The 21,111-nt window shown below is 41.4% G+C and overlaps 1 protein-coding gene across 2 annotated transcripts in view; it reads right to left on the bottom strand.

The window, feature by feature from the left end:
- The window catches only part of INTU (inturned planar cell polarity protein), a 94,483-nt gene extending 76,523 nt beyond the window's left edge, over positions 1-17,960 (bottom strand). Inside the window, exons 1-2 of one of the 2 annotated variants that reach the window (XM_024211446.1) lie at positions 17,848-17,960; positions 4,646-5,238 (exon numbers count right to left, since the gene is read on the bottom strand). In XM_024211446.1, coding sequence (XP_024067214.1) covers positions 4,646-5,238; positions 17,848-17,960 — 706 coding nt within the window. Of the gene's footprint in view, positions 1-4,645; positions 5,239-9,710; positions 9,885-17,847 lie in introns of those variants that run through there. The other variant, XM_024211445.3, reaches the window with a different exon arrangement.
- Between the last annotated feature and the right edge of the window lie 3,151 nt (positions 17,961-21,111).

The raw sequence follows: 21,111 nt of genomic DNA, 5'->3' as shown, positions 1-21,111 counted from the left end.
AAAAAGGGTTGTTGACTTAAATGCTCGATCATTGTAGTGTAACAGCTGTAGACAAGAGTGACTCCCAGCCAGGATAATTCGTTTGTCAGGGGAGAGGTGATCTGACAATGAAGTCACTGGACTCAGTGGTCACCTGTTGAGGCTAACTAGGAAGTCATCTGACAGAGGAGACAGGAAGGCTATAACAGGCAGAAACTATTCTATTCCTCTCTCTTTGACCACTTTTCACCAACTTAAGATGAAAGAAGCTGCTGCAGGAGATAGATGAGACAGAGGGGTGGACCCTACATACCTGAACACAGATTGTCCCCCACAGACTGCCATGGTGAGGGAAATGCATGTAGTTGTTTTTTTAAATGGAGGTTGTTAAATAAAGAGCAAAGTGTCTGTTATATGCTACACCTACCACGTGCCTCTTGAGAGAATCTGCAGCCCAGAAAGGTCAGACCTTCGGTGGGATTCTAGGATTATATAAACTACTGGGGTATCCTGGGAGTGCTGGAAGTGGGGGCCTACATTTCCATGAGAGAGTAACAGAGTTAGTGCCCTGGAAATATGCCAGGCAGAGCACAAGGGAAGCCTGCTAAGACCCAGGGAGGCTTAAAACACTTGGGAGATCCAGATGGGCTAAGTGGCCAAGAGAAGACTACTCAACTGGAGCTGTCACAATATACAGAAAGATTTAGTTTTAGAACTTCTTTGTAGTAATCAGTTTAAACAGACCTGGATACAGTATTTTTGTTTTGTTTTTGAAAACACACAGGGCTATTTGACAGCAAATTTTTGGTACCAGAACTGGAGTATTTCTTCTCAGAATATAAAATGTAACCATGATTCTGACCATCTATATGGTTAAGTATTGCAAGAGAATATATTACTTCCATATGCAACCTTTGATGTTTTTTAAATGGTGTGGTGCACAAATAGACAGATGTTCAATCTTAAGTGTTAAGCTATAGTGATACAAATTTCAGAATTAACTGGACAAGATACCTTAAGGCACTATTTTAAGGAACTATGAAAAAAAGTCCATTAAAAATGTTAAGAAAGTAACTGCCTTGTCCATCTTTCTTGTTAGTCCATTTGGTTGTAAAACAAAGTGCTTAATCTGCAGTATTAATCTGCAATATTATTAAACTTTGACAGCTATTAAAGTAGCTACCATACTTCTCATTGAGAATACAATCTCAGAGCTGTATGGAATTACTTGAAAAAGTCAGATGTTCTGTCTGCCAGGGATACAAAACTAATATCTACAGAGTTCTGATTTAGAAATCAAATTAGAAAGTTAAATTAGATATGCCAAGTGTCCCAAGACTGTTACTAATATAGTCAAAGAACAGCACTTCAAAATGTTCATGTTCAGAGGGAAAAGTTGTTTAATGCCTGGTTCTCAAGGTTATGATGAGCAGTGAGATCACATATTGTTTTACAGAGTAACAAATGCATATAGGAAAAGTAGTGTATTGTTCTGCAGGCCCTTATTGGTAAGAGATGAGAGAAGTAGAGTTCTAGCAACATTGGTTAGCCTGAACCATACCATTTTGATAAGCTTAACAACTGATAAACTAGTAATTCTTGTGAGTATTTAGATCAACTTAAACTTGAAGTACATCTAAATAAAGAAATGCTCAATTCAGGGCAGGATTCTTGAATCTCATCTTAAACTTTTTCTTTTAAGTGATATTTTAGACCATAATAAACTTGTATTTTTCTTTTCTCTTCATGTTAGTACCATGTATGTATCTAAAATTAAACAGGAGGGTCAGCCTGCAGAACTGCACTTCTGGTTTTAACCAGAGTTTGGGTGTACACTCATAAGGACCTGGCTATCTTGCCTTCTGATATACAATACAGCAATGCTAAACCAGAAGGGTTTCTGACTAGAACAAACTAAATTAAAAGTGGTTTACAAAAAAAAATTAAGTGTTTGGGTTTTTAATTGTACATCCCTTATGCCAACTGCATTAAAATCCAAGCATTTAGTTTATGCAAAATATCTCTGGTGCTAGATACCACATATAGATTTCAGAGTACCCAATGTTCACTGCACATGTATAATTTAGAGTATTTTTATATGGAAATTATACTTTTTATGCCACTTGGCACAGGATGTAGCACATTTTCCCTGTTCAGAGCTGAATGATGGCAGTATGCTTTAAAGTATTTTGTTTCCAACATGTAAAAATAAGGTTATATTGGTTGATGGTAGCTCAGGACATGTAATAAACTACCAACCTCTGAGGTTTAAGTAACTGGGACATCTGTTTAAAACAAAACAAAGATTTCATTTCTCCACACCCTCTTAACATGCTATTGCCTCCTTAGCTCTTAAGGATAAATGCAATACTGACATACCTGCCATGGAAACAGAAACAGTTGAGGAGTTAATCTCATCTCCTAGGCCTGGTACTTGTCATAGTGATCTGCCTGTATGCCCATTCTTGTAGACAGACAAAATCAGGAGAGAAGAGAATACTACTTTAACTCAGGACTAGTGTGACTAGGGTGACCAGATGTCCCAATTTTATAGAGACAGTCCTGATATTCAGGGTTTGTGTCTCATATAGGTGCCTATTACCTCTTACCGCCTGTCCTGCTTTTTCAGACTTGCTGTCTGGTCATCTTAAGTGTGACCCAAGCGAAGGAATTACATTGTTAGTGTGGTGGCAGGCATTTACAAACTGTTGGTTAATGAAATTTATGCATATAAACCAGGGCCTATCAAGCTGAAGATACAGCCTGAGTCTCCCTCCAACCTTATTTATATATTAGCCCTTTCCTATTTTATGGTACAACTTGAAGGGTTATTCATTTTTTTTTTTTTTACAAGGGAATATTCTTTAATACTCTTATCCAAAACATGCACTATTGAGTCAATGTGTGATCTGTCTTTATGTATACAAGGTGGAATTTTCAAGAGTGCTTACGTGGTTTGACTTTCAAATGGGACTTGTGCTCCTAAATTATTTAAGAGTTTTTGAAAATCCCATCCAGAGTATACATCTTCACTCCCTTCTCTCCAGAGAACAATTTGAAGGCTAATATCACCAGTCCTTTACAGATGAACAGGTAGAGGTTTTGTGCAGTATGTATCTGTTCTCACAATACATTTAGACCATTATACTTACAGACTGTTTCCTCTTGAGCATTTAAGGTAATTGCAGAATTTCCACCAAGACCCCGTAAAATGGTGGCCTAGGACTTTCATTCCTCCCCCCCGCCCACATGCTTCCCTTACCCAACATGCTTCCCTCCCATACTTTAATTTAGTTTCAGAATACACACATATACATACATTTCAAAGCTTCATACTTTGGATCACACAGTGACTGTCTTGTTGGATTACCACAAAATTGCCACGGGGATAACTGCATCTCTGATCCCTTTGTAGCCTCCTTGAGGGCACTCCTACTCAGATCTCAGGCCTCTAGCCATCATCTTTTTCAGGGTAGGAATTCATGTCCCTCTCCCTTCAGACTAGGGATTTGGGCTGTAGTTTCCTTGCAAGTTACAGTTAGGGTTGCCAGCCCTCCGGGATTGTCCTGAAGTCTCCAAGAATAAAAGATTAATCTTTAATTAAAGATTATGTCATGTGATGAAAGCTCTAAGAATACATCCAACCAAAATTGGGAACCCTAGTTACAGTGCTTCTCCAAGCAAATCTCACTTTAGAAGAACTGCAGGTGCTGGACTATCTACCAGAAACTATGACAGGTTTACCAGTGACCAATCAATTTTCACAAACCACAGTACATTTAGGACAAAAACATTACAGAGAAAAAAGGTATTACAAAACCAAAAGTCTACATGTAGGCTAATCTCACCAGGCATGGGATTCTCGTAGGTCCATACACCAGTTTATCAGTTCTTTGTTCCACAGTGCCTCACACACTGAATCAGCTCAGGCTCACCCTTTACACAGTTTGGAGCCTTTGTTTGCTGCTCCTCTTGAACCCAGTCAAAACTAGTATATGCAGTCCCACTTATCTTGTCTCCCTCTCCAACCACGGTACTCCTACAGACTTCTTCAGCTGCCTAGAGATTTGCATTAATTGCCCCCAGTGATTCAAGACCCAACAGAAAACTGACTCAGCATGCCAGGAACACAAAAAACACATTAATTGCTTATTGGCAATAGTCTATGAATAGCCTATGTGCCTATAGCTCAGTGTGGATAAAAATTGATTTTTTTAAAAATAAAAATATGCATTTTTTTTATTTAAATACAATTTTTTTATTTTAATTACAATGTTTTTCTTTTAGAAGATAAACCTGTTTAAAATGAAATCTGAATTTAATATCAAATATGTTGAGGCCTAAACTACTTTTTAAGATAGCTGTAAATGTGGATCATATTTTGATAAGAGAAGTTTATGTATCCAAAACATATGGTTGTTTTGTTTAATAAAAATAAGTTATATACGCTGTTTTGCGTTCAACTAAATTCCAGTTACAGTAGAACCTCAGAGTTATGAGCTGACCAGCTCAAATATACTTAAAATCTCAGAAATATTTAAGTTATCCTTTATGTCTACTGAAAATGCTTGTTAGTAGAGGTTTTGCTGCAATTTAAAGAGTAAATTAGTATCTGCATTGGTTTTAATCAGAGCAAGCACATGTCAGTGTTCATTGGGTTACTTACCAATCAAGATTTGACCTGTTTTTATGGCTGAGCTGCCTGGGACCAAGCCATGAACTACAAGCTTCTCTTCATTGATCCCTTTGTTGCTTCTGTCTTGTTCTCCTTGCTTTTCAGCTCTTCTGCTGCTCCATGAAGACTGATGAACAATCCCTACCAATGCCTCCAGAAGCTTGAGTTTTTCCCCTGCTCCATCGTTGGGTAGTCTTTTTGGATTTACATAAACACATACATCTTTGTACCGTTGCTGGACTATGACTCCCACCTTCTGAGTGGATTGGTGTTTCAGTATGGAGGTTGGGCCAGAAGGATGCCCACAACTACCACCAGTTCCTTTCTTACCAGAATGCTTTGGTAAAAGGCTTTTCTTTTTTAAAATTTTGGTGATTTTTTTCAGTCTGGGTTCATACTTTCTTTCTTTTCGTGGTCCCTCTTGAATTACCTCAGCTTCATTGTCACGGAACCTGACACGATTCACTGCAGGCACCTCCGAAGAGCTGTCTTGAAGAAGAATTTCTTCTTCACCTTCACTCAGTTCTAGATAAAATAATTCCCCATTTTTCTGCACACTGTCCAACCATTCAGGCTCAAGGTCGCTGAGAGAGAGAGAGAAACACAATTAAATGTTAATGCAGACAAGGAAGATAGCAATACCAACTACGTTTGTTTACTTTGGGGAGGGAGTGAGAAAAAGTCTCCCTCTCGAACTTCTATGGCCTTGGTGCTCTAGCTCATGTTGAATATAAAAATCCTTACGGGAAGAAAAGAAAGGGGAAAAAAAGGAGTGGGAGAACCACAACTGCCCTTCCAGAGTCTGAAGTAGCTTTTTATAGTGTCTTACTATTCATCCATTGCAAAAGCATCATTCACAGAAGCCAATTTCATTGAACCGTTCCTTTCACAGCCATGTCTGAATAAGTAACCATTATCCATCAGAGTGAGGGGTTCTCTTTTAGTCAAACAAGAATGACATCTTGTCCGTTCTCTCCCACATTTCTTCCTTAAGCCATCTGAAAGAACAGTTGTATTGATGGCATTTATGAACAGCATACAAATAAAAATTGAGTTAGCAGTGTACTTTAGCAATAAAAGATAACAGACTATCAATCCTTTGTTTATGGGAAGATTTCCACCTCCCTTCCCTATCCCAACTGGGTTTATTTTTAAGTATCAATAAAATAAGCTTCCATTTAGAACTGATAACAGTACAATATTAGTTCCGTAGTCAGTCTAAATTAAGAGTACTCTTTTGGTAATATAGTTTCCATGGGTTTAGGTGAGTAAAGCACATTATATGCAGTCAGCTATATAACTGAAGATCTAAGGGACAATTGAGGGGACTCCAACTGGACAGATTTCTGATGGAATGTTTATGAAGGAACTCCATGATACTGTTTTTCCTTCCTGAGGCCCCCATGAGAGCCCTTCTGAGGGAGATCCACAGTTTTGGTTACTTAGATTGTAACATCTTGGAAGCAGGGAATATATTTTTTCTGTGTTTGTACAGCACCTACCATAATGGGGTCCTAGCCCACACCTGGACTCCTAATTGCCAAGATAATATAAATAACTTGGTGGCAGAAGGAGTCATTCTGCACAGCATTCTCCATCTGCAGACAAACAAACATCTGCACACAAGTTCATGCTGCTTGGGGGGGGAAAATTAACTGAGTCTCCATGTCTCTCCCATCCTCATCCCCATTATCCATCCTCCAGCTTCCACAGGAGTACTGCAGCTGGGGAGGGAGGAGCAAGCAGAGCAGCAGCATAGAGGGATCAAATTTGTGCAGGCCTGGGAGTTTCCTTCCCCATGGATCTGCAAGACAGTGGGGCCACAATACCTAAACAGCCTCACCCATCCACTAAGGCTCTTCTTTCCTGGGTAAAGATTTGAAAGAAACTGTATAAGTTGAACATCAGAAAACATTCTTCCTCCCCCTCAATACAATACGGCCTCAGGACATGAAATGCGTTAGAGAAGTAGGCATGAGCATGAATGACCTTGGTTCATTAGTCGGGATTTTGACACTGAAGTAGTTGGGACAATAAACTGATTAGAGCAGGATATCAGTTTTCATACAGATTTACGCTTTGAAACCTATGAATTACATCCAACTAGCATTGCTGTGCTTTCAGAGTCAGCTACAAAACATCTGTGCAGGTTTCTTGGTAAAAATGTGAATAAAGATGTACTAGAATGGAAGGATGTATAAGCTGTGCTCTGATCTTACAGACAAACAAAAAACTTCAAAAGCAATAGAGGCAGACAGAAATATGACTGCTTTTAAAAATTACAAATTAAGAACATAGGTCATCTATGCAACACAGTGAAGTACTTTAACCTCCAACAATTAGGCCACACGATACTGTGCAAAAACTGAGTTTATCTTCACTAGTTGTTCTCCTCTCCCTCTGCTGAAACCAAATCTAAAACTATTATAGTATTATAGAAATATTTCCAATAATTGTCTAACCACACACATATTTGTTACTTTCTAAACAAAAAGAAATCTGTACTAACGGATTAAGTTTTTAATAGAATTTTAACCACACAATGACAAATGGGGAAAGGAGAAAAGAGGTCCCATAGGTTTTTCGTGCATATGAATCACACCCAAAACATGGTAATTACAGCTGGTATGGAATTTTCTGATGAAACAGGTTTTTGGCAAAAAATGCTAATTTGTTGAAATGTTTTGTGGATATATGTTGTTTTTGACAAACTTCTTATGAAGCAGGCAGGGTTTCGTCAGAACCCTGCCTGGTTTCTGCCAGCTTGCCTGGTGGGCTGCTGAGGAGACCAGTATCTAGGGCTTTTAGGATCTATGCTGAACAGCTGGGGAGCCCTGGCTCTGCAGCAGGAAGCCTGGAAGCCCAAGAACTCCAGCTTGAAAAAGGCTCACATGGCTTCCAAGCTGATTGGGAGCCATGAGCTCATGGCTCGGCGGCAAACACTGAGGCTATGGTTCAGCCTCTCGCGGATGTGGATTAACTAAGCTGATGGGAGAAGCTCGCTCTCGTTGGCTTAAAGCAGTGCTGGGCTGCGTGCAGGCCACAGATTGCCCACCACTGGCTTAGAGCATCTTCACTAAAGTGCTACAGGGGCATAACTGCATCAGTAAAGCTGTGCTGATGCAGCATTTTAAGCTTAGACCTGCCCTTAGTTACAAGATGGTCATCTGCAGGGAACAGGATTTGCCTCCAGAAGAAGCATAACACTCTAATGAGATGCATAGAAGCAGTGTAACTGTGAACCTTACTGGTGTTTCTGGAAGAGAAGAATTCCTACGCATACTTCCAGACCTTACTGTAGTAGCAGAGCTACTCTGAGGCTGCTACTCCAGCCTTAATCTAAAATAGTCACTACAACAGAGGCTGGAGTAGTATAATCAAAAGGAAGGTTAGACAACAGGTTAGACAACAGTAGCAAGGTTATTTCAGGATTCTGATCTCAGGGAAAGGATCAGGCAGTAGGTTAGCTGTGCAGAAGTAACAGGTTTCTGTAGATTTCAAGGTGTTTGCTACTTCTGTGGGCTGAGGCCCTTACTCATTCCACCAAGCATAGCAAGGAGCCACAGAAAACTCAAGCTACATTAACACTACGGAACTGTACTGGCACAGCTCTGGCACCATAGGGTAGCCTCAGTCCGTGTCTACACTACAAATTTATGTTGACCTAGCTTATGTCAGCATACAGCCATCACAGTTATTAACTCGCTTGTGCATATTTGGCTCCTTGTGCTTGTGGTGTGCATCCTCACCAGAAGCGCTTGTATTGACTGTATTGTCAGTGTGGGACATTGTGAGGTGGCTCCTCAAAGCCAGTAACAATCGATGTGTAAGCCATGAAGTGTCTACACTGACATTGCGTGGACCTATTTACATTGACCATGACTGTATGCCACTCAGGAAGGTGATGTTACTAAATCAGCAGAGAGGCACTTACATCACCAGGAGCCAAATTAAGTGAAGATACTCTCACAGCTAGGTTGATGCAAGGCAACTTAAATCAACCTAACCCTGTAGTGTAGACCAGGCCACAGTCTATATCAAACAATCATAGCTAAGTCAACGGAGACATTTTTTCCCATCAATCTAACTGCATGTTCACTGGGGTTAGGCCAACATAGCTACAGAGTTCAGGTGGGTGGATTTTTCACATACCTGTGATGTAGCTACGTCAACCTAAATTTTAAGTGTAGGCAAGGCTTTAGCCTACAACCAGCACAAAATGAACAATGTTTTGGAAACAGAATAAAAAAAATCAGTTTTCCGCCCAGAACTTGGGGAAGTGGGGAATCAACATGGTTTATGTTTTAGCTAGGGGAAGGAACAACAGTGTAACCCTACAACAACCATCTGTAGCCATCTGAAATCAACAGAAGCTCCTGGGAGCAAATCACACCACTTATCTAGGTATCTAAATATGGACGTAAGAGCCTAACTTTAGGTTTTCAGATCCCAGCTGCCATAATCTGCAGAAATGCATAATACTTGGCACATTCATATTTATGCATGAATAGTTATTTTAATCGTAATAAACTGTTACAAATATTACTTTTAACAGCCAAGTCCCTGTCTGGGAGCTATTTAAATTATTAATAAGACTAACAAAACTGATTAACTGAACCTCCCTATATTGACTCAAATATAAAGGGCTGAAACTGTAGTGAGGCCATTTCCCCTTTTACAGTACCTTCCGCCCAAGAATCTCAAAGCACCTTCTGACAGGACAGGGAGCCCTTCCTACCCCTTTTCTATGGTGGGAAACAGAGGCACAGAGCGCGAAGCTGTTTGCCCGAGTTCTCACAACTGAAGAGTGGAAAGGGGGACCATGAAATCCAAGCTCTTCTGAATGGAGCTGGGTGGCAGGAGCCTCAGGATGCCGAGGTGCGCTCTCTCACACCTGGTGCCCTGGAAGCCAGCCAGCCTGGGAGCGAAGGCTGCAGCGCCTGAACCGAGGGGACGGAGCACCCTGGCCAGAACTGAGTCCTTCCCTCCCGATAGCGAGGGCCAGAAAACACGGTCACTCTCTACCCCAGACCCACGGGGGTGGTGGCGCCCTTACTCAGAGCCCCCGGAGAACGATGCAGAGCAGGAGCCGGTCTCGCTGCTTTCGTCGCCGCCGCCCGCAGCTTCTTCCTCCTGTCGCGGCGCCGGGTCCCGGGGCATCTCGAACGACAGTGCCTCTTCCATGCCGGGGGGGGAGGGTTCTCACCCCACCACTACGGAGCCCAGCAGCCCCCAGCCGCCATGACACCAACACCCGGAAACACGGGGGCGACATGTGATGCCCGTCCCGCCCTTCTATTGGTGCCGCCGGCCGGGTGCCATGGAGACGGGAGAAGCCCTGTTGAGCGAGAGAGGCCGGTGGCGGCGAGGCAGCTCCTGCTGCAGCAGCGACCGGGTAGCGCCGTCGGGCTCGGGCTCTGACTCCTCCCTGCCTGAGCCCTTCCCCCCACGCGGCACAGGGTCCGGGCCTGCGGAACAGCGCGGGGGGCTCCCCGCTAGGCGCGGGCTCTGGCCCGGCCTCAGCCCCGGAGCGCTCCCCCCAGGCGCTGTGCGGTCAGTAGAGACAAGGGCAGGCGGGGCCGGAGCAACAGACACGACCCCTGTGCCTTAACGGCGCCTGTGGCCGCATGCCAGGGTGAGGGTACCGATTCCCATCCCACCTCTCAGCCTGAATAGCGGACTGCGCCTTCTTTTGCGAGGGATCAGGCAGAAAAGCGAGGGATAGACCCTGGCACCAGCAGTGGAAAGACTCAGGGCTTAGGCGTATTTCACACCATAATAATAAGCTCTGCTCTTATTCAAGGCTTTTCATCATTCGCTCTCCTACCGCTTTGCAAAAGGAGTCAGTATTGTCATCACCACTTTACTGGTAGGGAAACTGAGGTACGGTGAGGTAGAGTGATTTGCCTAAAGTCACCCAGCAGAACTGGTGACAGAGCTAAGGACAGAACCTAGGTGTTTTGAGTCTGTGCTCACTTTCTATCCACCAGGCCCCACTCCCTTCCCCAGAACGGAACTAAGGTAAAATAGAAACTGAACATAAACTTCTGGGCTTATTTCCAGTAGTGATTCCCCCTTACACCTGCTATCCCAAAAGCAAGCATGTGTTCAAATACAACCACTATTTGGGATAAACTGATGGCTTGCTTATTGCTAGAAGGCACATAATACATCAATATGATTGACTCAACAGAAGCAAATGTTTACATGGAATCATCCTTAATTTTGCTAATTGCTTCATGTGAAATTATAGTTTTCAAAACAACCGAACAAACAAAATGAAAAGGGTCACTTTGGGAAGTTCATGTGGCCTGTAATAATTTTAAAACATTTTGGAATCCAGCTCATTTTTTTAAGGATCTCTAAACGTTTCCCAAACCATAGATCTTGTTCCAGTAATAAAAAAAAGCAGAAGTTAAAACCCTGAAATTCTTTTCAATTCAAATCTAATGCAATTACTAGTTAATAGTGTACTTTAAAGGCCTATCCACACTACAGCTTTGAATTGTGTTTGTAACACATTACTGATATGGGGAGTCCAGTATTACTGATATGGGGAGTCAGATGCCTCTGAAGAAATGGGTTTTTTTTTACCCATGAAAGCTTATGCCCAAATAAATCTGTTAGTCTTTAAGGTGCCACCGGACTCCTCGTTGTTTTTGTGGATACAGACTAACACGGGTACCCCTCTGATTACTAGTATGGTTAGCTGTAAACATTGTTCAGGTCTACAACTACAAGGTTAAAGCTTATTGATTAGTTGCCACAACAGCAGTTTAACCTTTACCAGAGGCTTTGGCTGGTTCATGGTCATTTTTCATTATGGCCTTAGATAGCTTAGAATTTAAGATATGTAGACAAAACTACTGCCTTTAACCTGCTAAATTGGCTGAGCTGAAGCCTTGGGAAATCCTAGGCTTTGAATTGATCGATTTAGCACATGTTAAAAGCAGTGTGCCATTTCACTATACTTAAAATGTGCTAGTTAGAGCGTGAAAGTCAACATGTTAGTATCACAACTTTAAATCCCAGCCCAGAAAATGCCTGAGGCCTTTTATTAGGAGGCGGGTGGGGAGAGGGGGTGGAAGTGTTTTTAACATGTTAGCTAACTGTTGAAATTCCAGTTAGTTTTAACATGTTATCTGGCTGAGTTTCTGTAATCTCCTAAAATTCTCTGAACATATCAATATAGCAGTGAATAAAGGAGAACCAGTTGACAATTTATTGAGAATTCCAAAAGGCCTTTGACAGGATCCTGCACAAGAGGCTCCTAAAGAAGCTAAGTAGGCCCTGGGTGAGAAGCAAAAATATCATCATATATCAAAAACTGGCTTGGAGACAGAAAGCGTGGGATTAAATGGACAGTTTTCACCTTGGCAAAAAAGGTTAACAGCAGAGTGCCTTAAGGTTTCATACTAGGTCCCAAGCGTTTAATACATTTATTAAATGATCTGAAAGGTAGGTGAGTAGTGAAGTAGCAAGTTTGCAGATGACACAAAGTTATTTAGGTTAGTCTGAACCACAGAGGAGTGAAGACCTTCAGAGACCTAAATGAGCAACACATTGGTAAATGAAATTCAGTGTCAACAAATGCAGAATAATACACATCGGAGGAAAAAAATTAAGGTATCCAACAGGGTTCTATCAACTCAAAAACTGGGTGTCACAGTAAACAGTTCGATGAAAACCTATGCTGGATGCGCAGCTGTAGTCAATAACCACAACAAGATGTTAGGGTGCATACAGAATGGGATGGGATAGAATTGTTGGAACATTTCTAAAAGTGTGGAATTGATCTGTGTTCTGAAGATCTAGACGTTACACTGCTGGAGCTTATTGCAGTAGGTGTAGGATTCTAGTGTGAAACTTCTGTACTTGAGACAGTCTCACAGAAAATGTTAACTAATGAACAGAGGATTCCAAGTGAATTAACAAAGTTGTCTTTCTTAGCTACACAACTAACTTTTCAACTGGAACTGTTACAGAAATCTCAGACTAGAATTTTGTGGTCCCTCTGAAGTAGGCTCTAGGCAAGACTTGTGCTTTTGCTCCTAAAAGTAAAAGCCTGTTATCTATGAATGCAAGTATATAGGCTTAGTCATACAACTCCATCCACATATAGGGAAGGATACATGTATATATGCTCTTCTTATGGAAGAAAATAAGAGAAAATTAAGAAAACATGTAGTAGTACAAAAAAACCCTAACTGTTCAGTTCAGCTTCAGGATAGGAAGTAATAGGCAGGGTTTAAGCTTTTCCTATCTTAGGTGACAAAAATTTCACTGAAAGTATACCAGTCTTAATGGTGGAGAATTCTTAAACAAGTTCAGACCTATGACTTCTATTTTAGACTAGCACATGGTAATTTTAAGGCATGGCATAAAGGCAAGATAAAAGAAGGCAAGTCAGAGTATATTACTTCCAGATAAGCAGGAGGGTAAACCCCAACTTCTCAAGCAATTCACCTCCTCAAAGTGAAACATTCTGGATAAACAGGAAACACATGAACTCCTCCAAATTACCCAGTGTCTGGTGATTTTCTAAATGGAATATTACACAAGAAATCAGGATTTTAATAAAGAGTTGGAGGTGAGATATTCAATCTTTCCCTGCTTAATTCCATTTATATTTGCTAGCACCTTTAATGCAGCGAACAGCACATGAAAATGTCTCTGTTGAGAAGTGATGGGACCATCTGGCATAGACTGTTATGTTAAATTTCACTGAGTTCAAGGGTTGGTTAATTGTTTCCAGTTGTTAGTTCAACAAGTGAGAAGTACAGATTTCCCTCCCCAAAAGAAGGAAAGCCCATGTACTGCTGTTTTTGAGGATAACCGTATTAGGGAGCAAAGCACCACAGAACATCAGTTTACTGAAAGAAGTAGTGGCAAATCTCCCAAATATGTTTTCTGAAACATTTATGATTTTTGCTGGTGTGGAAACAACCAAGCAAAGGCACTGTCTCTCACAGCAGGATGTTATTTGAATAGAGACAGAATTTCCCATAAGATCTCTGTAGAAGGGAAAACCCTGACACCATTCCCTACACAGAAGAATTATAAGCAGCTTTGAAATAATCATTCATATGGAAGACCCTTTATATTTAACATGATTAGCTGGACTGGTACTACTCTTGACTTGGAAGTCTAGTGAACCTTCTCTCCAATGCTTCCTGCATTAACAACAAACAGACGTTCTGCCACAGGCTATCTCCTATTAGACAACTGGTTAATGCATTACTTTATATAAATGAAAATAGAGATAGTTATTGACTAAATTGAAAATTAAACTATTGCTTTTGAGTATTATTTTCTCCACTGTTATTCACTGGTAATTGGCTTTTCCAATGGGAAGTTGCAAAAGGAAGGTCTGGCATTTGCAGAAAATGTGTTCTCTTTTGTGGTAGAAGGATAAAGAATGGTTGTTTTGCTTTTATAAATATGGAAGTGCCCTCACTCTCTTATAGCACAGTCTAGTCTTGTTGTGTCAATAGGCCAATCTTAACACCTTAACTAGGAACCATGATTAAACATAATTTGCTAGAAAGATGCCAGCATGATTTCTTTGGTTAGTGTAGACAAGATATAGCCATGGGTCTTGGGTGTGGCTGAATTCCCCTCCATGCAGGACTGAAAGTGATGGCATGGTGACTACATACCACCTTTGCACCTCCTGTATTTGGGGCCAGCCAGGGTTGCATCAACTCATGGCTGTTATCTATGGCCCTGAAGGACCACTGCAGGAATAGCTAGAGCTCAGAGATTTTTCAGCCACACCCTTTCCCCTCCATCTACACCCCCAATGTCAGAGGCTATGGGTGTGTTGGCGGGGGGGGGGGGGGAAGGAATGTGCATATATCTGTTGTGCTGCTGGTTCTATTGGGGTAGAGATTCCCCCTAAGCCAGTACAATTTCCTGGTGGCTGGATCTGCCAGCTCTGTGGCCCCTTTGCATAGTATAGCCACTATAAATAGACCATAGCAAACAATGAATGTGCTTTGACAACAACAGAATGTGCCTTTCTTAACTGCCAATGCTTAAGTTAAGCTGGTCCCCAGCTTTCTTCCTCTCCCCCATTTTCCACTGGACTTTGAAGTTACAGGTTTTGTTTCTTTAAAGATAACGGAGAAGACTATACAAGATTATTTGCTGCTTTTATTTAATATCTGAAATTCAGGTCTGTTCGACTTGTTTTTCTCTTGGAAGACTCTATGGTCAACTGGAGAACTAGTAGGAATATGATATTATAAATACCAAGCAAGTAAAACCACAGTGGAGCGGGGAAGTGATTTTCATTTTAGTTTAAGATTCTGTTTGTTTTTGTTAATGCCTACTTTGCTCAAATAACTGAAACAAAGTTGGAAGAAAAAAAACCCCTCTTTTGTTAAGAGCAACAAGGAGTCCCGTGGCACCTTAAAGACTAACAGATTTATTTGAGCAAAAAAGATTTTATCTTGATAAAGATTCACTGCCCTGGCCCTTTCAATGTAGGGGTACATTTGTGTTCTCCAAGGGACATCTGGTAATCAGCAAAACAGGGAAGGGAAGACATACATATATGAAAAAAAATGTAAAGTTAAAAACAAGCAGATAAAAAGCTTGTGTTTGAAGGGTGAGTGGCATGGACTTTCAGGTCTTTAATACTTTATAAAAGCAAACAAACAAGCATCATAAAACCTTTTGTTCACAACTTTGCTGCTATTACTGTGTGGGGACAGTTTACTTCAAGGCAAGGTGAATTTAATAGGGAAACTGTGTTCATTTTAGATTAGTGTATTTAAATGAAGATAACCTAAAGCCATAGTGAAGGCTACCTTTGTGACAGAAAATAATAGAAACTTTGAGGAAAAGGCCTTCAGGTTTGCAAATACCACATACAAAATAAGTAAATGCAGATTTCACTTTTTTTTTTTTGCCTCTTTCCATTTCCTCTGTCATTGGTGTCCTCAGTGCAGTAAGAAGAACAAATATTGGAAGACAAATATGAAAAAAAAATCAGGAAGACCACACCAACCCATGTGACTCCTTTGGGGGAGTATTTTATAGAGTCACCAACTACTTTAATTTCCAGCAACCATTGCCTATTAGCATTTAAAGTAGTAATAATTTGAAATCGGATTTTTCCACAACTTGCTTTTTTTTTTTTGTTAAATTCCACAGCCTTTATTAGGATCACTTAGATATGGCATATAGGTCAAGCACAAAGAATACAGTGATTCTTTGCAGTCAATCAAAATGCAAATGTAAGTACAAATAGTACTCCAGTGCATGGAAAGTAAATTAAAATAAGAAATACTACTGGGCAACATTTTGCTACTGTGACTTAAAAAAACCCACAACACCCACTCAGCTTTACAGTCTCTGACAAATGCATCCATACTGTTCAGATTTCAGAGGGTCCCCAGTTGCATATGGGAGCATTTATCTGTAATTCAGATAAAGTTGCTTCACAATGCGATATGAGGGCAGGTCTATTCCAGAATTCCCTATCTACTTATTTCCAGGATAGTATTTGTCTCTATTTTCATAGCTACAATTTTGTAGATATTGATTTTAAACTTTTTTCAGTAGCAGCTGTGTTAATAATTAGGTTTCATTTTCAGTAGCAATATCTATTTGGAGCTGGCACTGACATGACAGATTGCATTTAATTTGCAATAGCAAATAAAATAATTTAGCAGAAAGTGTGTTTTGAGAAACAGATGCTCTATTAGACACAGGCTACTTATGACCTTTTATTAAATACTGCTCAATAGAATCATTTTCTTATTGTAACGTGTGGTTTAGTCATGAGCCTTTTCTAGTTAGTGCTGGGAAATTGTCTTTGGGATCTTTTTTTAAGCGTCCTTTCTTTACTAGCCCCTTTGATAAGGTCTCATTGTGAGTGCTTCTTTGGGGAAAACTGTGGAAAATTGCATGTTAGGGATGGTGAGGGCAGGGAAGGGGGAAAAGAAGCAATTTCTTTTCAGCGTTCCTCTTGCACTCTCAAAGGTGCAGACGATTTCCCATCTGGCATAGCGTTGTGCTTTTTTTAAAAAAAGCAGAAAAATTCAAGATGATCATGTAAGTGATTCCTCTTGTGCCCTCCCCCAACATTTCTATTAAGTGTAAGCCTGTATATTGCCCTGAAACCCCTCAAATTGTATTGCTTAGATTTTTATAGTGCCCTTACAAAGTATCAATACAGCCTTCCTTCCCTCTCTATGTGGCAACTACAGGAAATGCCAGTACCCTTAAAACAGGGAGCTAAACAAGAGAATTATTACTTACTGTATTCTAAAATCAGCCAGCCCTTTTATTTAGTCTTAGCATTAAAGAGGTAAAAATTCTTCTCATCCTCTTGGTTACCCGACACAAATAGCCCCGGCTCAATATTCTCTCCATCTAATCCATTTTACCCCCATGCCTCCGAATCGTACATCTCCTATAATGCTTTGAAAGTTTGGGTTTCTTATCGAGCATGCTTCTTTTGTAGGTCAGACATTAAACATTTCCCCATCCTCGACTGAATAACAGAAAAAGGGGGAAACAGCACATTCTAATTTCCTGTCTGAACAACAAAAGACTCTCTGCCCACTAATCACCCTCCTGGAGAAAGCGGAAAGTTAATAACTGCGTCTCCCAGTTTTAATTTTTAGCTGGTTCTGAGAGCGGTAGTAGTTACTGCACTGAACTGCTGCCTCTTGTAAGTATCATGTGTCTGTTACAGCACAGCCACAGCGTATCATGCACAGGAGCAGGGTCTGTAAACTAAGCAACGAGCACAGTGAGAGATGATCTCTTTATTTACCTTTCGCTATAACGGAAGCTCATTGCTCAGTGGCTGAGGGTGTCACACAGTAGTTCTTAGCCCTTCCAGGTTTTTTTTTAAGTTTAGCAATACACCCCTTTCCGGGGTGCCTAGAGAGAAGGGGTTGGAGAAGTTCCCTTTACCATAGCATATTAGTGGAATTACAGGAGATCCTGTTGCCTGTGTGTGTACGGGGGTCAGAGGGACTTCAGATCCGACTGCTCCTGTCCCAGAGGAAGCAGCTAGAAAGAAGTGGAAAACAAGAATTGCCAATGCCTTTCAGCTACATTAAAAAAAAAATCAAAACCAATTCTTCACCAGTCTGAACTGAGTGCCTGGTGGGAAAGGGAAGGTCTGTGAGCGCCCTCTCCTACCTTTCAGCTCCCCTCCCCCTCACACTAACCTGTGCAGTAGGATACTTTGCACTGAGTCCAGATCCTCCAGATTCCTGGTGACAGGTCTCGGGATGCTGTACCTGCCAACGCTGAACATGCTGCACAGGAGAGGCCACTTCATTGCAGACACAGAACTGCTCGCCAGGTTTCACGCAAGCCCCTCTCCCCGAGTGCTAGTGATCAGCTGCGTGACTGCACCGGGGTGGGTTAGCTATTTCAGAGCAATGAGCAAGCTTGTCATTTCAGGAGAAGTAGAGAGGAAGGATTGAATGTTCCCTCCGAGCAATTCTTCTGTGATCCAAAGAAAACATGAGTCGAACAGTTTCTGCCTCCAGAGAGCAGGGGAATCTCCTCCTTCCCCCAAAAGCCGATGCCTGCAGATATCAGCGCTCACTCAAGAGCTTTCCTGAATGTTTTGAGGAAGGGCCCAGTGTCTACCCGAAGAAGGAGAGAATCGCTTGCTACTGAGGCTACTGCTTCAACCTCCAAGGCAAACTTCTAATCTGCAGATGAAACTTTGAAAGCAATTCAAACCGAGCAGGTGGGAGCTGTTCAATTCTCCTGCTTCCTCCCGGACTTCCCCTGGTCCTAAAGTCCTCCAGCATCGTCTGCTAGGGATCAAGGTAACATTTGGGGGTGGAAGTCCCAAACTGTTATACCAATAGAATAAAAACCAGCAGGATCTTATTAAGAGGGATAAGGCAAAGATGCCACATTTATTGTAAATATACTGATAAAGCAAAAGATAAAAGTAAACAACGTTGTTTGACTACTTATTTCTTATACACACACACAAATAGAGAGAGAGAGAGAGGTTCATTCACACAATCATTCACTCAAGTTCTGTATAGGTGTTATAGTTACCAGCCTAGAAGTTGCTCATGCCAAGTTACTGGCCAGGTATCTTGGTCATGAGGATGGAGCCAAGTCTGTGTCAGGTGCACCTGATGCTCCTGGAGGTTGGCAGCAGAACCAGAGACTCAAAGTCATCAGTCTTTAGAGTCCATTCTTATAGGAATTAATTCCTATGTTAGTCTATGGGAACTGTTTCATCCTGCTGTTGCTGACTCAATCAACAGATGGCACATTCCTGTCCAAAGTGGCACATTCCTGGTGGCTCCACACTGTCCAAAGTTTGTGTTTCTCATCCTTCCAGGTGATGGGGTGGATCCCAGTTTACCCTCAGGGGGTTGTCTGGTGGTCCTACTTGACACATTCTTCGGCCGATGGATACTCCCTTTCTAGGCTGGCACCTCCCTAACCATTTATGTACATCAAGCATTCATCAACATACATTCCATATCTTAACCATATTTTAATTTACTGTCTCCACCACTTTCGGGGTGTGTGCTAATTCATTTGAGACTCCCGGCCCTTTAATCACAGAGGGTGGGGGTCTGTCCTAGGAGCCGTTGAATGAAGTGAAAGTCACTTAACAGCTTATAGTGTTTGTTAACATTGTATCAATTACTTCAAGAACAAAGTCAACTAACTTGTTTGTAAGTTTTACATAGTAATAAAGTATCTTTCACAGGATAGATATAATCAATGGTTTCTACAGACAGTAGCTTAGGGCTGGTCTATACTTAGCCGCTAGTTCGGCGGCTGGAAATCGAACTTCCTGGTTCGATTTATCGCGTCTGGTCTGGACGCGATAAATCGAACCAGGAAGTGCTCGCCGTCGACTGCGGTACTCCAGCTCAACGAGAGGAGTACCGCGGAGTCGACAGGGGAGCCTGCCTGCCGCGTGTGGACCGCGTCTGAACCCCGGTAAGTTCGAAGTAAGGTATGTCGACTTCAGCTACGTTATTCACGTAGCTGAAGTTGCGTACCTTACTTCGACTTGGGGGGTTAGTGTAGACCAGGCCTTACAAGTTTTAACAGAAGACCCAAGAGATTTTTGTACTCGGTGAAACTGTTGGATTTTAAAGTGGGGGGGACAAATTATGAGGGGGTCACTGTCACTTGGGGGAATCACTGTTAGTACCTTCTTTTATATCCCTACATAATGGCAGGCCTGGAATCAACTATTTGTTCCATGAAAAAACAGGTACTAACTTTTCTGGTTCTAAGGACATAATGATCTCTTATCTTCTGAATCCTGTGAAAGGGAACTGAAATTATGAACTGCTTCACAGTCTGTTGTCAGCTATAGCAACTGGCCTGCCTTGTAATGTAGTAAGGAACTGCAGAATGGTGTTAATATGATATGATGTTGCTGTTAGTCTATCCCCCCACCACAAAAAAATAGATATGGGTCTGTGGAAATGAACTCAAGTTTTGTATAAAGTAAAACAATTCTTTACTGGCAGCTCTAGATCCTTCAGGTAACAACTTCTTCCACTCAGCCAGGGCTCCTGCAATGTCGGAAAATCTTTTTTTGACATATTTTACTGGCAGTTGCAATAGTGAATATTCTTGCACCCACCAGTTTTATTCTTCGTCATTACAAATATGTATGAAAAATGAAAAATAAAAGAACATACAGAATTTCATCCAACCTAGGGTGGTGTTGGGTGTGTTGTGAATACAAAAACAAGCAAACAAATAAAAAAACTGAACACTCCTCATCAAAGAATCTAGTTGCCTTTACATAGTTATTGAATCACAGGAGGCAATGTTTCCTTTACATCAAACACAGCTCCATTTAAGTACATGGTGTAAATCTGGTTTGAGGACCATATCCTCTGCCATTCTCATTTCCTATTTATAAATTATAGTCTTGCATATGATGGAAGCCAGGTTTTTCTTCTGCTTAATTCTTTGTGAAATGCCTTCATGAGGAGATGAGTTTTGCATCATTTCCAGAACTTAACAAGACTTGGCTTTATCCTGATTTCCAGTGATAGGTAGTTCCACAGTTTGGGACTGTGAGCTGATAAGATCCTTGGTATTGTCTCCCTAGTCTCTCTCAGCCATAGTATGCAAGATAATCATAGTAAATACAGCACAGCAATGAAAAAGGAGTGGTTCCTAAGACAGTCCGATAAGGTCCTTAAAGATCAGGACCACTACCATGAAACAGATCTGATAATAAACAGGAACTAGGTGAAAGTTGTGGAGAACTGATGTTAGCTGCTCTGCTCTCTTTAACATGACCACTTGGGAGTTAGGCCACCATGTAGTGGAAAAGCTGCACCTTTCTTGGAGTCTTTGCCTTCAGCTCCAGACTGATTGAGTAGCAATAGTCCAGCCTGGAGGTGATGAGTGCAGAATCACTATTGCTAGGTGGTTAGAGTTAATGTCATATTAATTCTGAGTGAGATGTCTCT

The sequence above is a fragment of the Terrapene carolina genome, unplaced genomic scaffold (genome assembly GCF_002925995.2).
Source record: "Terrapene carolina triunguis isolate 2854851 unplaced genomic scaffold, T_m_triunguis-2.0 Scaffold66, whole genome shotgun sequence".
In the NCBI taxonomy this organism is placed as follows: domain Eukaryota; kingdom Metazoa; phylum Chordata; order Testudines; family Emydidae; genus Terrapene; species Terrapene triunguis.
Note: the sequence above shows the minus strand (reverse complement) of the source record. Positions and strands in the feature narration are given on the sequence as shown.